General features: G+C 40.5%; 2 protein-coding genes across 2 annotated transcripts; one reads left to right on the top strand and one right to left on the bottom strand.

Annotated features, from left to right (window-relative positions):
- Positions 1 to 76: 76 nt before the first annotated feature.
- On the bottom strand, positions 77 to 2,689 carry snu13b (SNU13 homolog, small nuclear ribonucleoprotein b (U4/U6.U5)). The gene is made up of 3 exons (XM_061232090.1): positions 2,494 to 2,689; positions 1,336 to 1,456; positions 77 to 516 (listed from the first exon to the last, which is right to left on the bottom strand). Exons 1-3 carry the CDS (start codon positions 2,494 to 2,496, stop codon positions 254 to 256), a joined length of 387 nt encoding a protein of 128 aa, XP_061088074.1. The 5' UTR covers positions 2,497 to 2,689; the 3' UTR covers positions 77 to 253.
- Positions 2,690 to 5,462: 2,773 nt separating this feature from the next.
- Positions 5,463 to 13,994, top strand: LOC133121593 (cytochrome b-c1 complex subunit 2, mitochondrial). The gene is made up of 14 exons (XM_061230873.1): positions 5,463 to 5,550; positions 6,225 to 6,299; positions 7,324 to 7,473; positions 7,603 to 7,667; positions 8,385 to 8,441; positions 9,087 to 9,211; positions 9,401 to 9,498; positions 9,577 to 9,634; positions 9,837 to 9,932; positions 10,438 to 10,637; positions 11,560 to 11,640; positions 12,627 to 12,703; positions 13,020 to 13,173; positions 13,669 to 13,994. Exons 1-14 carry the CDS (start codon positions 5,518 to 5,520, stop codon positions 13,750 to 13,752), a joined length of 1,353 nt encoding a protein of 450 aa, XP_061086857.1. The 5' UTR covers positions 5,463 to 5,517; the 3' UTR covers positions 13,753 to 13,994.
- The last annotated feature ends 4,308 nt before the right edge of the window (positions 13,995 to 18,302 follow it).

Genomic DNA, 18,302 nt, shown 5'->3' on the forward strand with positions numbered 1-18,302 from the left:
GAATTAATAAATCAAACAATGTACACTATTCACCATCAAACTGCTGACCAGCATTTACAAAACTGGTACTAAAACATTTAAAAAGACCTTATTTTAATATCACAAAATCATGAAAGCGTATTGTACACTGGCAATACAATGGAATGAACAGTGTTCAAATTAGGATCATGAACTGAGGATACATTTTTAAACAAACAAAAAACTTCCACAAGTTATTTTAGCTTCACATACAGTATGCCATAATATCCACAGATCAAACCAGCAGTCTCTCAATAGACATCTGCACAGACTGGATTTGGGGTTTGAGCTGGGACCCCTCCTTAATTGTGACAGATGTGGCGATTACGGGCCTTGAAACTCCACACGCGCGCCCCAGGGCCTGCTTGGAGCGTACAAAAACGTACGGCACATTCTTGTCTTCACAGAGCAGTGGCAGATGCAAGATGATCTCCAGAGGTTCAGCATCAGCTGCCATCACAATAAACTCAGCAATCCCCCGGTTCAGAGTTTTAGTGGCTGAAAGACAATGATGCCAATAAATTAGGATGCACTGAAAGGATCTCAGGTCACTGATTAACAACCTGGATCATTAAAAGCACATGAAACATAGGCCTTGTGTCAATGAAGAAAATTGGTTCCATGTGAGAACCATGTTTATGGATTAGAAAGTTGAGAACTTGCATCATGATAGGTTTGTATACATCAGACCTGGGTCAAATATGCAATTATTCTGGATTCAAATACTTTTCTGTACTCAATTTTCCCTGGTGCAATCAAGGCAACCAACAGGACCAGAAGGCACTTGGAGCATTTCATTGGTTCCAATACAGACAAGCTCAGTAAAGCATAGAATATTATTTGAATCCAAAACAATTACATATGTGACCCAGGTCTTGTCACACTAGTGCTTAACATTTTGCGGTGTGGGGGCTTCATAACATAGTATAACATCAGCCCAACAATGCTCACCATTACACACTACATAACATTACTAAATGGTACCGACTGCTCATGGTTTACCTACAAACTATAGCATCCAGCAATGTATCAATATTGAAAGCCCTCAGTTTCTGCTTCTACTATCTGATCTGGCAAGCTATCCTTTGAATAGATATTTGGAGGATGTGTAGTGGATACATCCTTGTGAATTTATGGTCATTTAAAAAAATATCCAGCCATTTAGTCACAATTTACAAAACGGTTATAATGTCTACCTTTCAGTTGGTTCGGACTCCTTATTCTGTGTTCTGACACTGTATCCGCTCTATGTAATTGCAAATTAAGATTAGGCCGCGTTTCAGAAATGCTCCAGAGAAAAATCATAATTAGCCTTACCCTCATTTGCGCCTTTCCTTAGCTGCTTATAGTTGGACGCTTGTTGCACAAGGTCCAGGATGGTTTTGGTCAGTGTTGCGTCGGCCAAAGGGTAGGCCTTGGGATTCACTTCAGGGTCAGCCTAGGGAATAAAATAAGAATCATACGGTTAGGAGATAGAATCGATGCATTGCAGCATGAAAATAAAGTAAATCAGCAAGGTTGCTAGCCCACAGTTACACATGAGCGAAAGCTATAATAGCTAGACAGCAGGCTTGTCAGCTAAGTTAGCTGTCCAAAAGTCGAGGCCTAATAACGTTGGGGTACATTGAATAGCGGGCATTATGCTCTTCTACCAAAGGTTACAAAAGCCATCAACTTGAAAACCGAAATTCGAAGGGAGGGATCGTCTACTAGGAAAACGCGGTTGCAATGCATTAACTTGCATAGCTAGCAAGGCGTTAGCAAGGAAGCTAGCTAACCACCACGTGTTTTCCCTACATCAAAACTGTAGTTATGTTCGTTACCCATCTATACATTTACAGAACAAACGCACAACACCATCCATCTAAAAAGGTAGCTTGTCGTCTTAAAGATAGAACTCAGATACATTTCGCTGACTAAAATTCCACTAAATAAATAGCCATGTTTACTCTGGTAATAGCTTCCATAAAAAAACCTTACGTTTTCAGAGGCAGTAAGGAGCTACGGTGTCATTCTGACCAGCGTTATACCCAACCAGCTGACTATCAATAATTACGGGTGCTAGAAAAACAAACTACGTTAGTCTTCAGTTAGCACCATGTGCGATCTGGTGGACGATTATTTCTGGTCGCACTTCGCCGACTTTAGCGAATACATGCAGCTACCTAGCTAGTAAATACGATCCATAATGGCTGCTTGCTTAAATTAATTCGATTCAGCTAGCTAAGTTTGCTATAACTTATTACTGTGCCAACATATCAACCAACAGAGCAACATTCATTTAATTGGATAATTGACTAGAATGAAAGAAGTGCTACAATTACGGTTCACAAAGATCCTGTAGAAAACGACTAAATTAACCCATCTCCGCATGCTACAGAGGTGGTCGCATAACGCTAACGCCACGCTAGTGCTTCATTGCTATTGCAGCCAAAATGTGTACGTGTATTCAGTCACTAAACTTCCTTTACTCACCATATTTTTCAGTATTGATCACAAGATTCTGCGTGGATATTGTCCCCTCGGCGCGTGCTTCACGGAGGACAGGAGTTTCTTTCTGTGCAGACAGGAAGAATAGCTAGCTAGTAGCAACCACACTTCAACGTTAACTGAACGTCGGACCGATTTTGAAAGCACGTGCGCATATGCACAGATAAGTGCCGAGTGGAACCGGAACTGCGTCACTTAAATTCCTGACGTAATTTTAAGGCGTTACTTCATTCTGCGTTAAATTACTTACTAGTGGGTCGGGGTCCCATTGTTGGTGGAGGACGGCTGATTGTTTTTTGGTGGTTGAGGGAGTTGTAAAAAAAGGTGGCTGAAAAGATAGGGAGGGTGTAGAACAAGAAAGTGGATCAATGATATGAGAGTTTGATGGGGAGTTACCAGAAAGGGTGTGTATTGATTATGTTAGTTATTTGTAGGAAAAGGATGCACAGGTGTAGAAGGTGTGGGAGAAAGAGTGCACATTGTCTAAAGACCAGGCTATATATTTTCACTGTGGGGGAAGAGCAGTGTGAGAGAAGGAAGCTGGGAAGTGAGGTGGAAGGAACTCAACGACAGAGTAAAATGTCATATGCATACTTTGGGGATAACAGATGTGAAGGGAGATGAGATTCAGGGAATTTTGGAGAAAGGGTTTGGAGGGAGTAGTGAAATTACTTTTTTTTTTGGTATCTTTTTTCATTTATTATTTATTTATTTATTTTTGAAGACCAGAAACATACAAACATCAATACAATATGAACTGAGGTAACATCGCAATGTAAGGGCGCATAATAAGACTATTACAAAAAAATGTATATAGTTCAAATGGTAAAGACTGGGTTTAGGAATAGCAGGTTTTCTTCTTGAGAAATGAAAGAGATGACAATGTCCTGCAATCAGTAGGTGGTGGTAATGCACTCATTTTGGTTGTCCAACCAGCATTAAAAAGAAGAAAAACAAGAAAAACATAAAATAAATGGCTTAGATGTTTGTTACCACAAAAATAAAATCCCAGCAAAATGATTAGCCTTCCACAGACAAATACTGCTATTTTGGTCCTTACATTACAAACACAAATTCTCTCCATATAATTATTTCCTCTGGAATAACAGAGCTATATTACAGAAAAACAAGTTTAATTTTACAATAATTGGTATTACAATAATATTCTGTTGGTGAGTCCGTTGTACAGCCATGAAGGATTATTGTTTACCTATGAGGAATTCACTTTTAAGATACTTGTCACACAAATATTTTTTTAACTGTTATTAATCATATTCCTGGTAAATATGCTATTTAAAAATCTCACTAGACACTTTTCTACCAAACTGCCCTCATTGGATCCCATTGAATCTTCACTTAGTAAGATTTGTTTCTCTCTGCTTTTTATCTGAAAAACAATAACAGAGCCACCCCTGCTCTCTTTCAAGAAAATATAGTAGCTCTACCCTATGTGATATCGCACTGGAATTAATTTTTGAGTGGTAAAACAATATACTGGATAAAAGTATGTTTTTCAAAATAAGGTTAGAGAGGTATCATTCAAATTGGCTCATATAGAATATCCAGCAAGTTCTTATTTGATGCAGCTGTACACTACATGGATTACTGTTTTTTGTTCCTCACAATAATCACATCTTCAATCTACATGCTTATTAATCAAGAAGAGAGTATTATTTAGAACTGTGTGTCTTCACATGAATCTAGTGATAACACTGCCTCCTTCCTATTTCCCCATTCCGATCTTGTATCCCTAACCAATAGAATATTTCCCCTATAAATTATACTTTTAACCTTTGCTTAATCAGGGGGTTAAGGTACATGACTGGGGCAAGGTTGGTGGTTCAATCCCTGGTGTAGCCACAATAAGATCCGCACAGCTGTTGGGCCCTTGAGCAAGGCCCTTACTCCCACATTGCTCCAGGGGGGATTGTCCCCTGCTTAGTCTTGTCAATTGTAAGTCGCTTTGGATAAAAGCATCAGCTGCACTCAGTCAGCTATTTATTAAGTAGACCTGTACACCAGCTGGTTAATGCAAATATTTGATCAGCGAAACATGTTGCAGCAACTAAATGCATAAAAGCATGCAGACGTGGTAAAGAGATTCAGTTGTTGCTCAGAACAAATGTCAGGATGGGTAAGAAATGTGATCTAAGTGATTTTGACCATGGAACGATTGTTGGTGCCACACAGGGCAGTTTCATTATCTTAGAAACTGCTGGTCTCCTGTGATTTTCACGCACAAAAGTCATTATAGAATGGTGCAAAAAATAAAAAAGATCTGGTGGGCTGCAGTTCTGTGGGCAAAAACGCATTGTTAATGAGAGAGGTCAGAGGAGAAGGGCCAGACTGGTCGAAGATGACAGGAAGGTGACAGTAACACAAATAACCATGCATTACAACAGAAGAGCGTCTCTGAACACACAACCTGTCAAACCTCTAAGTGGAAAGGCTATAGCAGCAGAAGACCAATAAGTCATAAGTCAGTAATAAATAGCAAATAAAGTGCTCATAGTGTAAATAACATGTAATGTAATGCTTTACTGATTTTGTGAATATGGTTTGTCTGTAATGCCTCTTGAGCAATTGTATCTGCTTTATCATTAGCTCCATGAGCTCCAACATGAGGATGTATCCATACAAGTCTAACAATTCATTTTTTTTTCGGATTCGGAATAGTGAATGAATAATCTCGAATAAAATACCCTGTCTGTTACTGGAGTTTAAACAACCTCTAAAGTCATTAATTTGAGTCAGAACAGACCACACCTCTCAGGTCGAACTTCCTCTACCCATGGTAAGGCAATTGCTATAGCCATAAATTAATCTGATAATACGGACATTGAAAATAAGTCATTTTATAGTAATTTTACCTTTTTTTTTAAATAAATGATATGACCTTACGTCACATTAAGCGTTAATTCGAGGGATGTTGTCTACGAAGTCTGCGGATGTTACGTCATTGATTCAGCCATATTGTATTCTGGCTGTCCCTGAAGGAGAGATCAAGTGATGAAGGGGATCCGGGGTCTTAGTCATTTCTCTGTAAGATCTAATTTGTCTCAGAGTGGATTTAAGCAGGCCACGTTTTAGCTAACAATTGCACGTGAATATAAGCTAGCTAAAAGTTGTGTAGTTCGCCGTTATGTGTCATTACATCTAACTATCGCTAGCTACCCGGCTATGTTTAGCCTAGCTAGCTATGTATTTAACAACCTAGCTAGTGTAGCTGCTTCCGAGTTAAGACTTAACTTACAATTTGGCTGTTTCAGTTCTGACGTGGGGTGTTTTTGCGAGGTGAACCGTCGGAAGAAATAATGCTGTTTTCTTAAAATCAATTGGGAGGCTAATTACTTGACGTTACCCATTGAAGGTCATTGTGTTTCTGTAATGTTGGGTTCCTAACTCCTGCTAACAATCTCAGTCAGTTTTCACGGCTACAAATGCGTGCAATCCAGGGAAATTTAACATTATTTAACTGATCTCAAAAGGTGTGTCTTGGCTAACGTTAATAACGTTGCTCGTGACGGTAACGTTGCTCCAACATTACCCCACTTGAACTGCTAACACTGACAGCTGTCCTCAGGAAACCTTTTGCACATATTGTACGAAATGAACCCCACAATTGACCACCTGATTAGAATTGTGTGTGTTCTGCATGCCTCCCCTTTATACCTCACACATTCTGTGTACAATATCTCCCGTTTTATGTCTTGCAGCGGAGGCTTTATGCAGCACAGGCTGCCCATAAGCTGGATGCACCAGCGGCTGGTTTCCCTGCGCAGGAGGTTCAGGTCAGTACATGCAGACTGTTCACTGAGGGCATTCTACAGTATGCAGTCCCCAAGGAAGGGAGGGCAGGTCTCACGGTTCCTCCAGGCACTGCTCACTCATACTATGGAGTCCATCACGTACTTTCTCTGCCCTGGGCAGACATGATATGAATATGTGTATGCTCTTGTGCTGATTTTGCTCTTTATCCAGTTCTGTTGTGTAAATGTTTGCAGTATTATATAACATAGTTTCCTCTACAAGCTATGCACATAGAAATATGTGTATTTCACATGTCTACCACTAGCTGATGCTTAGTTGAGCAATAAGGTGTGGAAACACACTCATTCAATACCTACTTGCATTGGTGTCTTGAATAAAATGTAAAAAATGTTGCTTGAGATCCACAAACATCAATCAGCAACATAACGATTGGCAGGCAGGCGGACAATGTTAATCTTGAGTTTGACTCATGAGGCGATGGGCGAAACATTGTTCTTTTGTTTTGTGCTTGAATAGGAGAAAACGTTCAACAACCGTGTTAGTGATTGAAGGATTGTTGGGGAGCCAGCAGGGGGCAGTCTTTCCTTTGGAATAGTCTCTAGGCTCGGTCCAATGCCTCGATGCCATTTATCAAAAGAACTGGTGTCTTGGCAAAAATCTGTCTTATTCTCGCTCTTATCACATGGCTCTAATCATTCTCTAGATAATTTCCGTCAATATAAAGCGACTGAGTTCTCTGAAAAGCAAATTGACAGGACAGCAGGAAACCTCTCCAGGATCGTACCTTCATGAGTTATCAGTGAATCTTATTATTTTTGAAAACCTGTTCAACAGTTGATTGGATGGTGACAAATGACTATATTCTATATTCAACTCTTGCACAAAGCTTAAGAGTTACACAAATAGGCTGTATATGGGTAATGGATTGAAAAAAGTGTCTGGTAGGCTTGATCCACTTTGAGATCTAATTCTGAGATGTTTCAAGATAGGACTATATGTTGCCATGCAGTTATGATCTGAAATAGGACTTCATCTCACTTCTAGGTGACAAAACTGCCCAGTGGCCTGGTCATTGCTTCCTTGGAGAACTACTCACCCGCCTCTAAGATCGGTGTGTTTGTGAAAGCTGGCTGCCGTTATGAGACCCCAGATAACCTGGGAGTTACTCACCTTCTCCGCTTGGCAGCTAACTTGGTAAGCACTGGTGATTGTCTCCCTTTATCATTATGTTGTCCTGATGGAAAGTATTGTTTCTCCTCTTACCCGTTTCAGTTTTGGCTGGGTTTTAGTCATGGTTGATTTATAAGCGCTGCTGTTTTTCAGACCACAAAGGGTGCATCAGCATTCAAGATCTGTCGTGGTGTTGAGGCTGTGGGAGGTAGTTTGAGGTACATGGGCATCGATCGTCCAAGTCCCTGTCTTAAAGGGATGCTTCACATTCTGGGTTTTATTAAATGTATTATTTCAGTTTCGTGTCCGCTTTTGATTGACCCAGATGCATTTTATGTGAAATGATTAAGGAAGACATTTGGCATTTGGGTATAGAAGTTTCTCTTGACATTTGAGGATTCATGGTCTAAAGTAGGAAAATACACAATTGGTGACTTGGGTTACTCTAAAGTATAGTGACATTATGTTTCCAGTGGCTGAGGAATTTTAGAGCATGTATTCACAAAAAATATAAATATAAATTGTTATATTGTGCTGGTACTTCTCCAAATAGTCTTGGGTTTTATGCACAAAAGGAAATGGTTCCAACCAAAAAAAAGGGTTTTGAATCATACCATTGCTTTACAAGCTGTTTTGGAGTCGATTGAAGTGTATTTCCTTGTTTCAGACCACAAACCCCTAAATTCTGATGACTTCTGAGCTGAGTCATCAGAAACATCTACACATATGCAGAATGTCCTTCTCACACAATTGGCCAATTGAGAACATACATCTTAAACTAAAATAATAGCAATAATTTTAAAGTGGTAGTTCAGACAAGATTAAATATCAGTTTAAATATCATTTACATGCATTCAAGTGAATTTTCACTTGTCACTTTGTTTGGTAGTAATATCAGTGATGCATCTAATTGCAGATTTGTCTTTTATTTATAGTGTGACATCATCAAGGGAGAACATGATTTACTCTGTTGAGTGCTTGAGAGACCACATGTGAGTACTTTTAGAGACCTATGGCTGCATGCTCTTTTCTCCAGAGAATGTCTATAGGTTACAGTGGATATAAACATTTAATAGTAAATCTCACTGCATGTTTTCATTCAACCGGATCTATAATGTGACATTATTATTGTCCGTGTAGTTCCCTGAACATTATGCTGACAGGTTGTCTGGTTGGACAGCCAGAAAAGTTATTTTAAATACATCAGGCTTAGCCAATGAGTTGTGCTGCTTCTGATTAAACCCCACTTGAGCTCTTGGTTTTATGATTTTTTAGTGATACATCCCATGGTCTGGATCAAGTTGTGACCACACTGGTGTTGACTGTGGTTGAGAACCCTGCAGACCCATATGGTCCCTGAGGGTTTCTGTATGCAGGATATCCCTTTGTCCTCTGATGCAGTACTTACAGCCCTAATTGAGGATTTCAAAGTGGAAAGAAGTGCTGGCTGGCTGCATGTGTTTGGAAGGTGTGGCTATTGATATTTCAGTGGGGAGAGAAGCCTGACATTATTTTTGGATATTCGAATAATATTTGGAATTAAACAGTTGTTTCCACAGTATGCATAAAACAAAGTGTAATGCCATTGCTGACTGATTATTAGCACTTGTGGCCATTGTCTTCACTGTGTGTTACAGTGACACTGTTATGGAGTACTTGATCAATGTGACGACTGCTCCTGAGTTCAGGACATGGGAGGTGGCAGACCTTACATCCAGGGTGAAGTTAGACAAGGCCCTGGCTCACCAGAAACCACAGATTGGTCAGCACCTTTCCTCAGTTCAGCTTGTATTATGTATTAAAAAAAACATTATACTTAATCGTATTTCCTTTGGTATTTGCATATTTGGTATTTATAATTGTAACTGGCATGACCGTTTGCCCACAAGGATGATGGAGTTAAATGCACATATATAAATGAGTGTTTCCTTATCTTCCATCTCCTCCTCAGCTGTTCTTGAAAGCCTCCATGCAGCTGCCTATAAGAATGCCCTGTCCAACTCTCTGTACTGCCCAGACTTCATGACAGGACACATCAGCTCGGATCAGGTAGTACCCAGGGCATCGTAACAGTACACTTTGTTTGCAGCAAAATCATCCAGGTAACTTGCCTTTCTTTTTCTCCAGATGCACTCTTTTGTGCAGAACAATTTCACCAGTGGAAGAATGGCTCTGGTTGGACTTGGTAAGAGATCTTATTGTGGGTTGAAAGTAAATTACTTGTTGAAGAGGCAGATTATATAGGCTCACAGGTTTAACCAAAATTGCATTTTGTTCTTGAATCAGTATCGAACACAAACCGAAAGCTCAAGGATCATAGGAAAAGCTCAGAAACACAAAAATATGCATCTGGGCCTTTAACAAATATTTGCTGTCTGTCTGTGCAGGTGTGGAGCACTCAGTGCTGACGCAAGTTGGAGAGCATTTCCTCAATATCCGCAGTGGAACAGGGGCTGCTGGGAGCAAGGCTCGGTACCATGGAGGCAAGGCAGTTATGATACACTTTTAGCCAGTTAGTGTGAAATCTTCGTCAGGGGGCCTGAGAGATGTGGTTGTATTCATGAATGCCCTGTATTGTAATTCCACAAGCACACTGCTTGCTTCAAAACCATTCAGTGGTTGGTGTCCTGTGATTTTTTAAAACTGACTCATTCTTGTCTTCATGCAGGTCAGTACCATTGATTTTTCAAACTTTACTTATTCCTCCAGGGTCTCAGTTAGACAAACAATCTTTAATAAATAAATAAATAAGGCGATATATTTAATTTCACTCCGAGGACATGGTGTGCTACTTAGTCTAATGGAAAACAACAGGCACAAATAAAACCCCCATGTACTGAGACAGCTGTGGGATTGGGTAGATTACAATATGTAGATCTATGTAAAGAGGCCCGGCCTAAAGGGATTACTTTGTGTCCATTGTGTATTGGTTATGGCAGAAAGTACCCTTCCGGCATGTGCACTGTCTGACCCCGGCACTGTGCGCAGGTGAGCTGCGGGCTCAGAGCAGAGACAGCCTGGTGCACTCGGTCGTGGTGAGTGAGGGCGCATCGGTGGGCACCCCAGAGGCCACCGCTAACAGAGTGCTGCAGCAGGTGCTGGGAGCAGGGCCACAGGTCAAGAGGGGCTCCAACACCACCAACAAGCTGAGCCAGGCCATCACCAAGGCAACCACCCACCCCTTCAGTGTGAGTACTTCTACCCCTTAGCATATGTCTGCAGTGTTAGCATTTTACCTGCGGTTGTGGTGGAGGCTTCTGCTAAATATTTTCCTGCGTTGTATTTGTAAGGATAATTTTACTGTGCTTCAATTTTATGTGCTGACTAGTTGTACGGTTTCCTTTATGACCATATATCAAGCATTGTGAAGCCTGGTAAAACCTCAGCTTTTATAACTTGCCATGTTTTTAAAATGAAGAATGTTTGTTATACATTCGAATATCATATATCCTTGTGACTCATTAAATGTGGCCACTAATATTCCTGTATACCTGACTGTCAGCCTATATCAATGATGCCCTGTAAAAGACATGTCTGAAACATGTTCCCTTGAAACATTTTTCTTTCATAAAGGTGCATACTTGCAGTATTGTTTTTTTCCCCAATGCTGCAAAATGAGTTACTATCCATCTCATTTTTCTTCAATATCTTTTTAGAAACATTTTTCAGTATTTTTTATATACACCTGATCTTGCAATGCTTTCCTTTATCCAACAAAAGCATTATATTCCTGCTTTTCATAGCTCCTCCAAAAAGGCATACTTTTGTGGTTGCTATGGTGCTAAGCAAATGAATTCCATTAAAAGCAGAACATATAGACGTTTTTCCAGTATTGTCGGAATACAACTCAGTATTCTATTATTTAAGAGAGGGCATCCCACATTACTAATAACTGGGATACTGGTTTATTTGGGTTATGGGAATCACAATAAAGTGTCATCGTCACAATATTCAGTTTAATACTGGAATACGAGTGTGCATGTAAACACTGTTACAACTTGAAGAGGTAGCTCAGTTCTGGAGGTAGGGGTATATACACACTCATATCACATGCTGGATATCTATGTACATTTTCTCTTTTGTTGTTAATACAGATCCTCTCCTTTTCAGGCATCTGCATTCAATGTCAGTTACTCAGACTCAGGGTTGTTTGGAGTGTACACCATCTCCCAGGCCTCCTGCACTGATGCCGTAAGTACTACATGCCCTGTTGGGAAATGGCTTGCAAAACAATGGCTTGCAAAAGAGGCATATTTTAGATGTTAATCTGAATTTCTCTGGATATCGCTGCTCTGCTTAACACAAATTTCCCACTTCAAATCATGTTGTCAATTGGTACAGCTGAGTAAGTGCTGGTCACTCTATTGGATCCATGAAATGGCTTAACATTTGTGCTGTTGATTCAGTTTTTCTGAAAATCGATAAATATGCTTGTCAGTGCATTTTGTGTGTATTTTAGACTCATAAGTTTTTTTTATTTGCAGCAATGGGGGAATGAGGCTTTGGGAACTCCCAATAGTTCATGTAGTTCACTTTGTGTATCCTCATTGACCTTTAAATGTTCAGTAGCTTTTTGTTTCTTTGTAATCAACACACATAAGAGACATTCTTATAACATTATCTTGCAGATTTTCATGTGTTCGTCTTTGAGAATGCAAGACAGGTAGCATTTTTACTTGGTGTTGTTGGCGAAAGACCAGTTATTCAGCATCTTATTATGAGATCCTCACATATCTTGGGTTGAGTATTGGTTTTTAACTTTTAAAACAATTTATAGCTAGACAATTGGAGCCCCTTAAAATAAGGGTCATACATGTAACCATCCCCCTGTATTATTAAAATTACAGTTCATGGGTGTCAAAAGATAAAAACATTTCAAAGTATGGAACAACCACCATTCCTAAAGAGCTCATGTCTCTGAGGTAAATAATCAATACAGAATGTTTAGACAATGGACAATACATAGAAAAAATACATTACATTTATTGGGTGAAACTAACAAACATGTTCGTTTCACCCTTTATGGGGTTAATGAGACCTCGCTTTTCCATCACTGAAACTGCAGTGGAGAGTCCTGAATATCCATTAGGATTGGCACGGAAAATCCATTAAATGGACTTTTGAGTTCATTACTGATGGTAAGCGTGAGCCTTTCCTCTCTGCTCCTTGCTCTGTAGGTGATTAAGGCCGCACTCAGCCAGGTGAAGTCTGTTGCTCAGGGGGCCCTCACTGCCGCTGATCTCACCAGAGCCAAGTAAGTACACTATTACAGATAGATATGTCTCCTCACCATCCAAATTACTGCAGCCTGCCTCTGCCAACAGGAAGGAAAAACAGACTAATGAAACGCATTAAGCCGTCTGCTGTAGACAGTTCTGGCCTGGACTCAAGTGGTTGGGGCTTTTCATATGTAGCAATATTTAGAAGGTGTGCTTTGGAAGTACCTGAGTTTTTAATATCACATTAGGGTGCACTAGTTTAGGTATTGAAGTTGAGGATATTTGTGCTGAAAGCAGTCTAAGTGTTCAGCTGTTTTGAAGTCCTGTGATAGATATTGGCTGTGTCTGCAGGAACCAGGTGAAGGCAGAGTATCTGATGTCGTTGGAAAGCTCTGGGGGCATGCTTGAGGACATGGGCTCCCAGGCACTGGCAGGAGGAACCTACAGTTCACCAGAGGCCGTGGCCCAAAGCATTGACTCAGTGACTTCAGATGCTGTCATCAATGTGAGTATTTCAAATGTTTAATGAGGATATTTCCATTTGCTAAATTGATCTGAATGTCACATAGCATTTTGCATAAACAAAATTCTTAGATTGCTTATACTACTGTAATTCACTTCTGCTGAAGGCACCGTCAGCAAACCCTGCTTTTTGCTGTAGCAGCTACCAGAAAAATAAACTAATTTCACAATTCAAATGTCAGAAATGTTTTCCTCAAAATGTACACAAAATGTTTGAAATTGTTCAAATGTTTTTGCTTGCTGAACATCCATTTCCCTTCTCACATTTTGTCTAAATTGTATTCTTTTTTTGTGGTTTATTAGTGCATTTGATATATGTTGTTCCAGTCATACAGTGAATATACAACTTTAAATACAAAGACGGGAAATGTGCATTGTTAAATCGTATAAGCCATGCATCTTTTGAGAGAATGCAGTAAAATCAGAACACATTGGGGTTCATATTTGAATCTTGGTTTAAAAATGTTTTGTTTTTCAGGCTGCCAAAACATTTGTAGCAGGGAAGAAAACAATGGTGTCTAGAGGACAGATGACGACAACACCTTTCGTTGATGAACTGTGACCGTGGATAATTTAATGATAAATAAACTCCAAAGGCAAGATGTGCCTTAGTGGTTTAGTCAGCAAAAAAAAATGAAAATGGTCCTCAGTCACTTAATCCACAAGAAGAGATAAGTCTTATGAACAGTTCGTATTTATTGTTTTCATTTGTCTGTATAGAAGTGGCATGGAAGGTTTCCACTGTTGTCCTCTATACTGTACAATGGATGTGAATGCATTAAAGGCCATTAATGGTTAAAACTTTGTCAGATTTGGCTTGACTGTTCCTGTGTTTTTATTAATGCAGAGTAATTGATGCAGAATTATTTTTCAGCTCATAAGCAATTAAAACCAGATTTTTGAGGATTCAGCACATTACTAATAATGTGATGAGGGTCAATAGAGAACATGCAAAAGTTTAGCTTCATTGGATTAGTTGTTCTGGAGATATTGGCTCTTAAAAAGGGTGGTGTGGCATGGCCGGTGAGGAAGATGATGAGGTTGGCCATTCAGAACCTAAGGATCACGGTTTAAGAATAGCAGAAATTGGTTGCATCTTGGAGTCACCAAGTCTCAAAAAGAGCCATAAAATGTCACCTCTATATCAACAAACTCTTTGGAAGAGTGGCACAAAGACAACCCTTCCTGAGCAGAGTTTGCCAAAGGTCACTGGAATTTTGACTGGAAGAGAGTGCTATGGTCAGATGTGACCAAAATGAAATGTTTTGTCGATAAACACCAACATGTTTGGTGGCAATAGAAGGAGAAGCACCTCATACCGACTGTCAAAAATAGAAGTGGGTAACTGATGTCTTGGAGTTGATTTGCTGCCAGTGATCCAGGGGCACTGTTTAAGATCAATGTCAGAATTAATTTAGCAAAGTACCAAGACATTTTGGCAGAAAACCTGCTTATCTCTGCTAGGAAGCTGAAACCTGTTCGTAGGTATTCTCTTGTCAGACAACAACTCCAAACATACATCAAAATCCACACAGAAATGAATAGAACATAACGTTTTGCAATGGTATTCTCAGTCTCAGACTTAAATATATATGTATATGTATATATATGTATATGTATATGTGTATATATATATGTATATGAATATATATGTTGGTTCCATTGAGTCATTAAGCACACTAATTTATACACGTTGGAAAATAAAGCTTATATCAAGTCTGGGGACTGTGATGGCCATTCCGAAACAGTAATCTGTCTTACCTGGACATACTTGATGATTGATTTTGAGGTATGCTTTGAATCATTGTCTTGCTGGAATACCCAACTACTCTTCAACTTCAGTGTCTGGACTGACCTTTGAACACGGGCCTCTAGAATTTCTTGATATTTGGTGGAACCCATTCTTCCTTCCACTCGCACAATATTTCCTGTGACCCCAGCTGCCACAACAACCTGCTAGACCCCCATCAGTCTGGCTTCAGATCGGGCCACTCGACACGAGACTGCGCTCCTCTCCATCAGTGAGTCACTCCATGCCGCACGAGCAGCCTCCCTCTCCTCTGTCCTCATTCTTCTAGATCTCTCTGCTGCCTTCGACACTGTGGATCACTCCATCCTCCTGTCTGCCCTGTCAGCAACGGGCATCTGTGGCACAGCCCTGGACTGGATTGAGTCCTACCTCTCTGGTTGCTCCTTCCAGGTTGCCTGGGCTGGTTCGGTATCGACACCTCGGCCCCTCGCCACAGGAGTTCCCCAGGGCTCAGTCCTAGGCCCGCTTCTTTTTCCTCTTTACACTCGCTCCCTTGGCCCTGTGATCACTGCACATGGGCTATCCTACCACTGCTAAACGGATGATACCCAACTCTTCGTCTCGTTCCCGCCATCTGATACGCAGGTTTCAGCCCGTATCTCTGCTTGCCTGAGGGACATCCAGAGCTGGATGGACAACCACCATCTAAAGCTCAACCCAGACAAGACTGAAATGATATTCATCCCTGCTAAAACCTCTCCCCATCTGGATCTCTCCATTTCCCTTGGGGATACCATACTCACGCCATCACCCAGTGCAAGGAACCTCGGCGTGGTGATGGACAGCAGACTGTCCCTCTCCGAGAACATTGCGGCGGTGACCCGGTCTTGCAGGTTCTTCCTATACAACATACGGAGAATCCGCCCCTTTCTCACCCCCTACTCGACCCAGCTCCTGGTCCAAGCGATGGTTCTGTCCCGCCTGGACTACTGCAATTCCCTCTTGGCTGGCCTCCCAGCGTCCGCCATCAGACCCCTCCAACTCATCCAGAATGCAGCAGCTCGTCTGGTCTTCAACCTTCCCAAATACTCACACGTCACCCCCCTGCTTACTTCCCTCCACTGGCTGCCTGTCATGGCTCGCATCAAATTCAAAACATTGGTGCTAGCCTTCCAAGCAGTTAAATGGTCTTCCCCAGCTGATCTACAAAAAGTCATCAGACCCTACACCCCTGCCAGACCTCTTCGTTCAGCCTCCACAGGCCGCTTGGCACCTCCCCCTCTCCGAACCTCCACCTCACACTCACGACTACTGTCTGTTCTGGCTCCACGGTGGTGGAACGAACTCCCCGTTGAGGTCAGAACTGTAGAATCTCTCCCCACCTTCAAGCGCAAGCTGAAGACACACCTCTTCAAGCAGCACCTCTCCCCATCCCTCCCTACCTCCCTGTGAACCTTAATTGTTGTCTCTGTGACTTGCTTCGTGTATCGGTATTTTTAGTTGGCTAGGTAAGCAGTGTTTGGATAGTTAACTTTGGTCACTTTTGCTCTGTTTGTTTCTTTGTTCTCAAAAAAAAAAAGAAAAAAAAAAGGCCCTCGTCCTTATCTTTGTTGTACAGGTAGCAGTTGAAATTGTACTTCCCTCTAGGGTCTTTCAGCGAACTTAACCCTGGTTATGGGTATGCACTTTGTTGTACGTCGCTCTGGATAAGAGCGTCTGCCAAATGCCAATAATGTAATGTAATGTAATGCCACACAACCCCAAAGCATAATAGATCCAGTTGGCAAGTTGTTCTTCTCTACAAAGGCTTCACCCTTTTTTCTCCAAACATATCTTCTTTGGTGGTGGCCAAAAAATAACATTTTTTTTGGTTTTCTTTTGCATACTTCAGACACTTAATTTTGTGTTGAGGTTCTTTCTGGCAACTTTGCAATGTAGGTCTGTATGTCATCTTGTTGTCCTGTGAACAGCTGGACCTGTGTCTGCTACTATTTTTTTGATCTCTTTTGCAGTGATGTGAGGGTTCTTCTAAGCATTTCTCACCAGGTCTTGGGCTACTCTATCTGAAACCAGAACTGTTACGTTTATCTTCCATTTTCTAATAATATTTCTGAAAGTGGAAATAGGTAGTTTGAAACATTAAGGGGTTTTTTGGGAGGGTTTTTTGTAGCCTTCTCCTTCATAGCGGAAATGTGTCATCTGTTTGTAGGAACCCATGGTTGTTAACACCAGACAGATCAGCCACTGCAGTTGGATGCTTAAAAAGGCACTTCAGAGTTACTTCAGAATAAAAAGTTCAGCCCCGGATTTATAATCACCATCACCATAGTCATTGAATCACCTGGGTTTGGACCTTAGTAGACATTTCTTCTTCTTTTTTTAAGTCACAAAGAATCGTCCAAAAGGGTTCCCAGACTTTTGCACAGGGCCTTTTTCCTTTTTTTTATATTTTTTATAAACCATAAAAAATGAAAATAAAAAGCAATCTTGCTTTAATATTTGCAGAAACGTCTCATGTTTAAGTCCATTTAGAGCTCAGGTTTGCTTTCGATCCTGTACAAATGCATTGTAAGAGACATTTACTCCAGGGATTTCCACATTTTTGCACCCCACTGTACATCTCAGCTCACATGTACAAGGATTTCAGGATTGTTCCTATAAATAGATGAAAATTGCATATGGCATGTAATTTGGTGAAATCTTGGACTTCAGACTGCGAACAATGCTGTATTAATATGAGCAATTATTTGTTCCTAATGATTGTGGTCTTTGTTCTCATGACAAAGAAGCTGTGATTAATGTTCTTAATATCATGCCAAAAGTGCAGAACATGCAGTTCTTCATTTGGCTATTAATTTGTCTGATTGAAGTCAACCAAGGGATGTGGAGGCTAAATTGCTGTCTTGATAAATAACACTGCACTTTTTAAATCTGAACATTAAGTACATGCTTAAACAAGACCTATCACAAGTAAAGAATATTTTCAAAAGTAACATTTCCCTATATCACGTCCCTATATATATATATGAAACTAGTAATGACCCAAATGCTGTTCCAGTTATAAATGTAGAGCACTTGCATGCCCAATTTATCCACTCCAACTCCAAAGTCATCACAACAGTCTGGTTGCATCTTTCCTGTTGTGGGGGCATATTAAATCCAGGTGTGATGACTGTTATTACTTTGGACAGGTGCTATCAGAATGCAGTTAACCAAATATCTAAAAAAAACCAAGTACCTACCTCTGTCACAGTATTTCCCCATTAATTTTCAGTTCTTAAAATCACTACCCAGTACTCATTAAAAAAAGATATATTTTAATTTATTTCCTTTTATTTCCATTTAATTTCCTTTTGGAATTG

This window comes from Conger conger, chromosome 2 (assembly GCF_963514075.1).
Source record: "Conger conger chromosome 2, fConCon1.1, whole genome shotgun sequence".
In the NCBI taxonomy this organism is placed as follows: Eukaryota; Metazoa; Chordata; class Actinopteri; order Anguilliformes; family Congridae; genus Conger; species Conger conger.

Excerpts from the sequence above, each read along its gene's own strand:
- snu13b (XM_061232090.1), bottom strand. Across the intron at positions 517-1,335 it reads AAGGAAAGGCGCAAATGAGG|CCACTAAAACTCTGAACCGG; the intron begins GTAAGGCTAATT and ends ATTGTCTTTCAG.
- LOC133121593 (XM_061230873.1), top strand. The coding sequence starts at position 5,518 with ATGAAGGGGATCCGGGGTCTTAGTCATTTCTCT. Across the intron at positions 11,641-12,626 it reads AGGCCTCCTGCACTGATGCC|GTGATTAAGGCCGCACTCAG; the intron begins GTAAGTACTACA and ends CTTGCTCTGTAG. Across the intron at positions 13,174-13,668 it reads CTTCAGATGCTGTCATCAAT|GCTGCCAAAACATTTGTAGC; the intron begins GTGAGTATTTCA and ends TTTGTTTTTCAG.